This window comes from Cupressus sempervirens, chromosome 10 (assembly GCF_028749045.1).
Source record: "Cupressus sempervirens isolate cs-2001-9-10 chromosome 10, ASM2874904v1, whole genome shotgun sequence".
In the NCBI taxonomy this organism is placed as follows: domain Eukaryota; kingdom Viridiplantae; phylum Streptophyta; class Pinopsida; order Cupressales; family Cupressaceae; genus Cupressus; species Cupressus sempervirens.
In genome coordinates, this window is record NC_143127.1 from 117,965,508 (window position 1) to 117,976,233 (window position 10,726).

Sequence of the window (10,726 nt, forward strand, 5' to 3'; positions counted from 1 at the left end):
CCAGAGCAAGGTATGTTTACTTCCTTCTCTCAAACCAAATCATGCAAAAGTGTACACAAGTTGGATAGCAATTGTGAAAGCAAAATTTGCAGATTGTAAAACATGTTGAGAACTATAATTCAAGACAGTTCTTTGGATTTCAAATTGATCTAGCCAGGCAGATTCCAAACTATATTTACAATTCTGGAAACAATTGAGATAACTCAAACTGTATGATTCAGGGAGCTTCAAGAGTTTTTGTAAGATCCAAAGTGATGATTGGAGAAGAACCCATGAATGAGACCGCTGCTGGAAACGGGAGCTGATTTCCTGCCATCAAGCTCGCACAACCCTTGGCAATTTGCAGGTCAGTTGCAGCATTCATGGGGCCCTTCTCCACAGGCTTGATAAAATGATTATGTTGCCCTTTGTAGGTAGTGTTCACAATACTGGAGTCACGACCACACCTCTGTACATGCTTTCTAACTGGGCAACAATTTCCATTCGCACATCTGTAATAAGCTCTTGGCCACGGGTTGTTTCTTGTCATCTTTTGCCCATATTTTCGCCATTGGCACCCATCGTTAACCTGGAAACAACATACAAGATTTATCACATTTTCATAATATAAATCTATCATATCAGATTTTCATACAATTTTAAACTACTGAGACTTTTTTTTAGAAGTTTTTAGAAGTTATTTTTTAATCATATATTATGATTAATCATTGTAACAGAGAATTTTAGATAGTAAAAGATGATATCTCATAGAATATGATCTGAAACATTGACAAAAATATGATGTGTCAAAGGGTCTTTGGTTTACTCGTGAAGTTGAAAGGCTCACAAAGAGTCCACCAGCGATCAAGTCTTGCTGAGTGCAAGACTCAGGACATCAAAAAGGGATGAGGCCAGGATCGTGCCCCAGGCAAGACTGGATACCCCTCAGTCCTTGGTTCTTAACCAAAATAACTAGACGAAAAAACTGACTTCCATCGAAAGAAAAATAAAAACCTTCTACCCAATCTAATTCAAGAATGACAATGTCCAGGCATAAATTGTACTAGTGGACCAGATCATTTCATGATTTTCTTATGCACGGTCACATTCTGAATGATAGAATCTTTCTCGTTGTGGCAATCTCCATCTGTGCTTGAATCACCATTCTCACTCTTACTCTGTTCATGCTGCAATTCACAATTATGCTTCCTCTTTTTGGGTGGAAGCTCTAAATCCTCTACAGTAACCAGAGATTTCCTGTCTAAGGAGGTCTCCTCTGAACTGCTGGAATTGACATTAGAATCCGTATTAAATTCCTCTATAGAACTTCCATGATGCATATCCTCTTCTGTGTTTATCCCTAATTTTAGTGTCTTTCCCATAGTTCTTGGAGATGGTCTCAAATAATCTTCCTGCATAAAATGTTCCAAAACTAAATTAAACATTTTATCTATTTTTGCGTTTTCTAATACAGTACATCTCTCCAAACATAATATAAAACATAGATCGAAACAATTACCCAATCAAATTTAGCTCAACAATGCCTAACCATTGAGGATTTCCGCCTCTATATACCTGGTGCTTTATGAACTGACTTTGTAAGCTTCGGTAGTTAGTAGATAGAAGATTTATCATCAAAGTTAGCTTCTGGTTCTCCTTATTAATACGATTCAATTCAGCAACAAGCTGCAAAAGAAAACCCCAATGAATATAAATGATGAAAGATCAAAGAGGAAGTGATAAAATCAAACAAGTTATAACTTCACATAACAAGTACCTCAATTTTTCGTTGATCCATTCCTTCAACTATGCCCTCACAATAAAAATCAGAACGTCCACTAACGTTTTCCATGGAAGCTTCAAAAGCACCCACAGAAATGTAATGAAGAGATAGAGATGGAGGAGAAAAGGAGTGTCAAATAAGAATACGCTTGGTGGCTTTCTTGTATACGTTGAATCCAGAGTCAGAATTGGTGAACCAACGTGGTTTTTAGTCAAGGACTTTAGTACATATGGACACGTTGTCAACCGCTCCGCTCGTGCAAAAATGCCCCGCCGGCGGCCGCCTTCAACGGTGCATGGCGGAGCCCACCGCATGTTAAATCCAAAATAAAAAATTATAACACGTTGAAAATTCAAGGAGGATTAATAGTCTTAAGAATGCTTTTTGGTGGCAATTTAGTAATATTCTTTATCTATAATATCAATAATAATTATGTCATTTTTAGTGTTACTTCTGGATGATAAATATTTTAATATATAAAAATATGTATGCCTTTTTTCATTTCTTTTTTAAAATATAAGTAGTAGTGATGAAAAACTACTTTTAGATGAGTTCATTTGATTCATGTATGTAAACAATATTTATTAGACACAATGTTATTAAAATCATTTAAATTGTGCTATGGTCTTCTCATGCATTGAATGGTTCGAGTGCGTCCTACATTGTGACAAGTAATTTCATAGTTTCAAAATATAAAATAAAATTGTCAACATCAAAATGTCTTTCTAATTATACATTTTGAAATTTTAAGATCATAGACATACTACTTTTACTAGTAATAAATTTCACATTATTCCTTGAATGAATGACATAATTTTCAGCTTACTATATTTAGAAGAATACAGTTGCAAACAAATAATGTCTTGTATTATTGAAATAGCTACAAGATTGAAAGAAGGTGTAAGACTCACTAAATAGTACATGAAACACATTTAATATTAATTTCAAATATTGAATTTGCATACTAATGCCTAAGTTTCAAATTGACTCTATCTCAATCAACATTCATTCCCCTTGACCATTATAATTTATGTCTATTGATTAAGCATGTTAAATTTTGAGAAAACAAATAGTTTAAAATCTATGACAAAGATGAAGATAAATGATTTGTAATTATACATTTGTTTTATTAAATAAATTATCAAATAATTTTCTTGTTATTTTATTTATTTATTTGTCCAAACAATTTAATGAAATGGATTACTCAATTTTCTCCCTTCGAATTTAATTTTTTACTACAATATTTATTTGAATTTCATTGTAACTCATACTATACAGCACATTCACCCTTATAATATATACTAAATATCCATTTCTTATATTTATAGTGTTTAAGATAACTATACTCTAGTTATGGATTTGGAATGGATAAAATTTACCTCACATTTTTATTGTATTAGTTATTTTTTAAGGAATAGTCTCAAATTCTTAGCCCTTTTTTATTTTAATTAAATTCCAAGCTCTTCTAGGGTAGATTTAAATGTTCTCTAAACATATTTGGCTGTTTCCAGTTCTTAAACAATGTTAACCACATTTTTCTTCACCTTACTAAATGCATAGTTTGAATAAAAAGATAGATCAATGAAATGATTATAATTAGTATGCCAATATATCTATTGCTAAGAATATAACAATTAAATTATTCTTGTTTAGCAAAAACTTGGATTGAGGTATCCATATGGACATGGATGATAGGCGTATGCTAAAAAGTGAGCACCTTAGTTGTTGTTGTGACCTTTGAAGACTTATGTGATGAAGATGATACTATAGATTCATGTGATGAAGATAGTACTCTTGAGCAAGATCACATTGATGTACTAGTGTCTAGTAGTGGTTCATTTGTAACCTCTACTTCTTCCAACATTCATGAATCTTCTAAACGATTAAATATTGACAACATGACTCCACCAAATGAAGAACCTAATGCTTTTCATACCGAGTATGTGTATCCTCAAGGGCTACCTCTAAAAGAAACCCAAGCTAACAAAGATTGGGCTGCAAGTCTTTTCAATAATTCTAAAGGGAATTCTTATTTAATTAAAAGGGATTGTGTTCTTCTAATTAAATAAAACTTATGATAAAGTGGTTAAACTATAGTATAAAATTAAATAAATGTTTATATGATAATTTGATCAATAGTTAATTATTGAATAATTATGCAAAATTGATTAATTGCATGCACAGGTAGGATTTGAATACTTAGAAAGGCAGATTATAGTTTACTAGACCAAAAATAAGTGATAACAATAGTATCTAGATAAATTATGGAAAATCAAAACTTTGGATTGAGGAATTCATATGGACATCAATGATAGGTGTAATGCCCCTGCCAAGGAACCTGGAGGGAAAAGGTTTTCTAAACAAGTTTTTTTCTGTTCAAGATTACTACTATTGGTTCCTAACTCTAAAGTAATGACATGTCCCTATATGTTCCCAGACCTTATTGTAACATAATGAAAATAAACATTCCTAAAAATTTAATCTAATTACAATAGAGAGAATCATAACTTAAAACTTCTTACACATAAGTTTTATATTCATTTTCATTTCATACGATTTCTCTTTTCTTTTCACTTAAAACTTCATAAGGTTAAGTTAAAGGAATCATTCAGGATCTACTCTAACAATCTCATTTCCATAAAATATTTTCAAGATCTAATTAAACTTATGGAAATTTTCTTACATTTCATTTCTACATTGATAATGCGTGTGTGTGTGTGTGTGTGTGTGTGTGTGTGTGTGTGTGTGTGTGTGTGTGTGTGTGTGTGTGTGTGTGTGAGAGAGAGAGAGAGAGAGAGAGAGAGAGAGAGAGAGAGAGAGAGAGAGAGTACAACTTGAATTTCTTGTCAGAATTACAATAGGAAAGGTAAATTTTTGAGAGCAAGGAGGTGGAGGGATGAATCAGTAGTTTAAACTTTGACCCATAAAACATTCACCACACATCCATCTCATATATTCACTAAGTAAATTGAAATACCACGTAACCTAGAAACCCTCCAATGAGAAGGTAAAATTGGGGTGGGGATGACACCGAAAAATCTTCATTACTGCAGTAATAAAGTTTATCCAATGAAGGTTACAATGTTTCATCATAAGACATGATCTACCCTATGAAAGGTTTGCCCGATTAAAGGCTTACAAAGACTATTAGGTCTCACCCTGTTAAAGGATTTCAACACTGTGTTAGAACTACTCTTTTAAGAGATTTAACTGATTCACCTACTAGAATGACTCAGTATTGATCCTATGGTAAGCACTTGGTTGCTTGATGTCAGATCACCTCTAAACTGGTGTATTCTTGATCCTTCTTGATCAAATGTCTCTTTGTTGTATGTTGTTTCCTTCCTCTCTTCTCCTTTAACTAATTTTGCAATGCAATCTCACTTCAAAATTCCTTAGCCACCATGAATACTTTGTTTGTGCATGCAAACTTCTCTATTTTATCCTTCATGCACACTTGAAAATTTAAGGTTTATCCTCCTTATGAAGACTTGGGTGACTTAGGGTTAGGTATGAATCAGTGGTTGTGATTCATCCATTTTTTTGCTTAAACCTTCCCTTTTTATGATTGGCTACATATAATTCATTAGGAATCCAACTTAAGATTCATTTTTAACTCCAAAGTATCATAATTCAATATTTAAGTTAGCTCAAAAATGGTTTACATAGTTGTTTGTGCCATTAAGAACAACTATGAAAAAATTGTATCACTCGGCATCTAAAGTCTCTGATGCTCGGCATATATTATTTTCAATACTATGACTCAACATCTATATTACTCCGCATGCACTACTTACTCTGCTCCTAAAACACTTGACATACACTATCTTCTTGGCACTTGAGTGACTCAGCACATGAGTGACTCAACATGCTCTATTATATACATGTGCTCGACATGTACTACTTGTTCGGCATGAACTAAGTAAATGACTTAACTGTGCAAACACTCACTTTTCAAAACCAATTTGAGATCAAAAATCTCCCCCTTTGACATCAGTGTCAAAAACACTTGGTCATGCATTGATATCCTTATTCTTATGAGCATAACATATTTCTTATTTGGCTTATGTACAAAACTTCAAAATTTCAAAATCTTGTAACTTATACCTCAAAATTTGATAACTCCCCCTAGTTGATAGGTCTTATTCTATACTCCTACTGAATAAATGTGTCTCAACTGATACTCTTTAACTTCATGTTGATTGTCCTATTCTTTGCTTGCTCCTCCTTTTCTTATTCTCCCCCTTTTTCTCTATCCTATCTTCTCCTTTTTCTCTATCTCCCCCTTTTTGACACTAATGTCAATGAGCTATACACTAATAGTGTGTTTGTCCAAGAAAGATTTATAGACCTCTAGTATAATCTTGAGAGTTGCATCCCAATTTTCACATGCTACACCCAAAGACTTGATTTGGATAGCCAACTTGGAAGCAAGGTGAAATATGCCATCTACTATAGAAATATTTTGATCCTTCTTCATAAGAGTTTCAACATAGCCTAATTCCTTGTGAAAAATCTCCATATATGGAGTTAATGTTGTTTGTATGCTAATCAATTTGGCCCTTATATTGGCTTCATCTATAGATAATGCTGCTAACTAACTCTGTTTCTACAATAAAGCACTAAAATGTTTTTCACCTTGAGTTGGATTCATAGGCAATTTTTCACCTGATGCATTTATTTGACTTTCCAAACTCAAAATGTGACTTCTTGTCCCTTGTGTAAAGAGTGTTGGATTGCATAGTTTAGTTTACAATGAGAAAATGTTCTCAAATACCTTCTTCACACTTTCTACCTTTATTTCCAATGCAACTTGTGTGAGTGCTATGTCACTTGATATTTTCTCATTCACTTTACTTTGGAATTTCCTTTCAGACCATTTTAATAGTTTAGCATTTGTATCAAGGTCTACATCACTAACCTTTTCTACTATGTTTTTCAGTTGTTCAATGAGTGGCTTTGTCTCATCTAGAGTAGGTATACTGAATGCATCTAAAAGGATATCTTTGATATCTAACAATGATTGCTTCTACCTATGCTCCCTTCTGAGTAGTTCTTGATGTTTCTTGCAAAATACTCATATGCTCTATTGTCTTTGTGTCATAATCATACTTTGGTAACACAATCTCTTCATCCACGCTTACATCTCTATATTGTATTACTTCTTTAGCCTTTGATGAGCTTGGAATCGGCACTGAGATTTGCAATGGTGTTGCATCTGTGCTCAGCTTCTAAAGAGTGTGACTGAGCACCAGATTCCAATAAAGTTACCAAGGCTTGAATTGCTACTTACTCCTTCACCTTTGGTGTCAACTCGGTCTCTTCAGGCTTGTCCTTATTTTCCACAATGCCTTGTGATGCACCTTGTACTTGTGCTAGAGGTGCAAATAAATCTATCTAACATGTTTCACTCTGTGCTTCAGTGGTGCCTTGGGTTCCCATTATGTCCTTTTCAACTGTATTAACCTTTTATAATGTAGTTTATGGTATCTTATCCAAAGGTTGTACATGAGTGACTTGAGGAGTGATGATAGGTGGTTCTTGTGTATTCACCTCTTCTCTTGTTGTGTCAATCACTATTTTCTACAATTCATCTACACTCACCAATACAGGATTATCACACAATTTTTCCTATGGTGTAGACTGATCAAGTATCTTTTTAGACCTTCCTCTATTAGGGGATTGATTTTCTGAGTAGTTAGATCAGAAACATCCTTTCCTATGATTTTTTTAAAATATTCTCACTTGTTATTTGTTGAGGGTAGACATCTAGTAGTTGTGTATCTTGTACACTATGTTCTTCTTGCTGCTCTACCTTAGCTATTTCCTAGTCATCTACTTTCATTTTTCTATCTCCCTCAACAATCTCTTCATTGTTATTATCTTCTTCTTCATCTTTTACCTCAATGGGTTCCTGTTCTCCTTCTTTTATGATAGAAAGCCCATATGCGATCTTCCACATCTGTGTGGACTTCTTCACAACATCTTCAATATTATTTTGCAGTATGTTGAAGGATCTATATTTTGGAACAAATCTGATATCATATTTCTTCATAGCCTTAGCAATTTGTGCCTTACTGAGTTCAAGCATAACTTGTGCAAGTGATGTTTGCCTTATTTGTCTTTCTAGGTTTAAACAATAATGTCATTTTCCCTCTGATCTATCATATAAGCTTTTAGGCATAGAGTTAGTAATCTCTAGTGGGGATTTCTTAAAATTTTCCATCATGGCATATATAACTTCCTCTACTTGATTCTTTTCAATTTTACCAAGGTTATCAAAATCAACATGAGAAAATCCAGACAAATCTACACTATTCTTAACATTTTCACATAGGTTGTCTAAGTCTGATAATGTATTATGACTCACCACTTTGAATTGGTTATTGTCATTTGATTTTGTTTTCTCCTCATCAGATTCAACTTATGCAATGTATTTCCTCCTTGACTTTTTATGAGCTTCTCCTTCCTACTCTGTTGGTTTGGCTTTCTCCTTTTCCTTTTGTGTAGTGACAAGTGCACTAGCCCTTGTAGTAGGTGCAATTGGTTTGGGCTAGCTTGGTTTGATAGTCTTCTTGGACCTTGTCACTAGTTGAGCCTTAGCCTTTCTTTTCTTTTGATCAGTGGGAGTAGGTGCTTCCTTAGCTTCTTCTTCCTCATCACCTTCTACAACTTTTGTCTCATCCTCTTGTTGACCTTCTCCCATTCCTTGTGTTAATGCAAGTGGTGCTTGGGTTTGGGTGTCTTCTTCCTCTTCATCCTCTTGCTGCTTGGCACCTTCACCAAATTTTTCTTTCAACTTCTTTGCCAACTTCTCCTTCTTCTTTATAACAAAGTTAGTCTTGAGTTCCATGGTAATCTTAGATTTTTCCATCTCATAGTTTCAAAATGCCTTAGCATTTTTGTCTATCTCTTCTACAAGTAATGATGTAACAGTTGTAGAGGCCTTATCTACATTTATTTAATATCCTATTGGCATTAGCCATCTTACCCTTGGAGTTGTTTCTTGAAAAAATGTGTAGTCCGCATCAACTAGGAAACAAATATCTTCATGATGCTTTTCCACTAGTGATATTGGAATTGTCAATCTTTTCTTCATAGAGTTCTTAAAGTCCTCAAAGTAGTTGGTCATAACTAACTCAAAGTTCTCAGCCAATTGTTGAATGAACTCACCTATCTATACTACCACTGACCTATTTGTCTTCTAAGCCACTGCGCAAATGTGGGAAATGTGTTTTGAACATAAAATAAAATACATATCAAGATTGATCCAAATTTGCATTGAGCACTCTTTGTCCTTCTTATAGCTCCTAGGTTCTCAATCAATTGTTGTAGTTGTGGCTCGGCTAGATCATATGTGTGATACTTTTTCACAATCTTATAACCAAAATATACTACAATACAAGGCACACTATTCAATCTACTAGATTGGTAAAACTTATGAGCAATAACCCTAACTACAAAGTATATCAATGGATCTATGATGGTATCAATTGCCATACCTCTCTTTTTTGACACAACTCCTGTGTTTTTCTCAATAACCTCTTTTGAATTTCTCCTAAGAGTCTAAGGCTGATCTAGGTTTGGATACCCTATTACCCTATGGATTAGTCTTTTGGTGATTTTCATAGGTCCATTGTCTAACCAAAGTGAACTATCATGAATCCTACTTAACACAATCCTAATCCATTCAGTTTTGAAAACATTCAAGAAATCCAGGTCATGATTTAACCCTTTCTTCTCTAAAATTTTGAATTCTTCCCTTAGTACATCATTTCACATAATCTATCATATGCTTTCCTAATCTCCATATCTCTAATACTCCCAATTTTATAATTATAAGATTTTCTGACATCTTGCACCATTCAAACTTTTGGTGGTATTATAGATAACGCATTAAAGGGGTCTTGTTTATAAGAAATATCATTTATGGCCTTGAATATTGGTTTTTTGACTTCATTACTAACTAGTTGAACATTCAAAACCTCCTTACCCTCTACACCCTTTGAACTAGATGCCATTATGTGAAAGTAGTGTTTATGGAAATATAAATAGTGTAACTCGACACTTGATAAATACCTTGCAAGCTCTAATGAAACTGTATTGAATTGCTACTCAAATCCTCTGCAATTGCTTTTAGTAGAATTTACTGATCCCCTCTTGCTCTCCTTGTTCTTTCTCAATTTTGAAATGATAAAAATGAGTTGAAATCAATCAAATACCCCTTTGGAGTACTATAATTAATGTTGAGTGCTTACACAGCTATAAGCTTGGCATCAACCAATTTCAGGCTCACTCAACATCCACTAGCATTTCACTCTTTTGGCAACCATTGCGAGCTTGGCATCAACTAACTAATCTATTAGCTCAACATCATATAGCATTTCACTTAGCACTTATAGGAAATTTTTTCATGCTCAGTAACGACTTGAATAACATAGATTTTTTCTTGGATTTCTAAAAACATATTGCATCTTTGTTCATGCTTATGAAACATTTTAGTACTAAATCCTTTTCGAACTAATGAATGATATAAATTTTAAATATCAGTCCCACATACCTCTTGATTTCTTAGTTTGATGAATTGTGATCACTTGACCCATTGGGTAAAGTGATCCCTTCTCCACTGATATGCTACAATCTTCCCTTTTCTTCCATGTCTTGTTCATTTCATTTCTAATATTTTCAACATCTACATTTCCTTTGCCTTTATCAAATTCATAGCTTGGTGCCTTTGATCTTGTTGGATAATATCGAACGATGTGACCAATCTTCAAATAGCTAAAACATGAGGTGTGACTCAACCACCTCTTGTAATCACTTTTGAATTCTTAGGAATATGCCCATACTCTTGACAATAATGATAGTTATATCTTGTATTATAATCCCATTTATAAGAGTTGCCATTGTTTCCTACCTTTTTCTACCTAGTTCATGATCACATGGGTTTAGATCTGCACTTAA

At 33.8% G+C, this 10,726-nt stretch overlaps 2 protein-coding genes across 2 annotated transcripts; both read right to left on the minus strand.

Annotated features, from left to right (window-relative positions):
* Positions 1-217: 217 nt before the first annotated feature.
* On the minus strand, positions 218-975 carry LOC149532874 (WRKY transcription factor WRKY62-like). Its single transcript, XM_089805778.1, has 2 exons — positions 970-975; positions 218-568 (listed from the first exon to the last, which is right to left on the minus strand). The coding sequence occupies exons 1-2, from the start codon at positions 973-975 to the stop codon at positions 218-220; spliced, it is 357 nt and encodes a 118-aa protein (XP_089661904.1).
* Positions 306-1,912, minus strand: LOC149532875 (uncharacterized). The gene is made up of 4 exons (XM_089806400.1): positions 1,757-1,912; positions 1,555-1,665; positions 806-1,391; positions 306-568 (listed from the first exon to the last, which is right to left on the minus strand). Exons 1-3 carry the CDS (start codon positions 1,829-1,831, stop codon positions 1,056-1,058), a joined length of 522 nt encoding a protein of 173 aa, XP_089662526.1. The 5' UTR covers positions 1,832-1,912; the 3' UTR covers positions 306-568; positions 806-1,055.
* Positions 1,913-10,726: the final 8,814 nt, after the last annotated feature.

Excerpts from the sequence above, each read along its gene's own strand:
- LOC149532875 (XM_089806400.1), bottom strand. The coding sequence starts at position 1,831 with ATGGAAAACGTTAGTGGACGTTCTGATTTTTATTGTGAGGGCATAGTT. Across the intron at positions 1,666-1,756 it reads TGGATCAACGAAAAATTGAG|CTTGTTGCTGAATTGAATCG; the intron begins GTACTTGTTATG and ends TTTCTTTTGCAG. Across the intron at positions 1,392-1,554 it reads GTCAGTTCATAAAGCACCAG|GAAGATTATTTGAGACCATC; the intron begins GTATATAGAGGC and ends CATTTTATGCAG.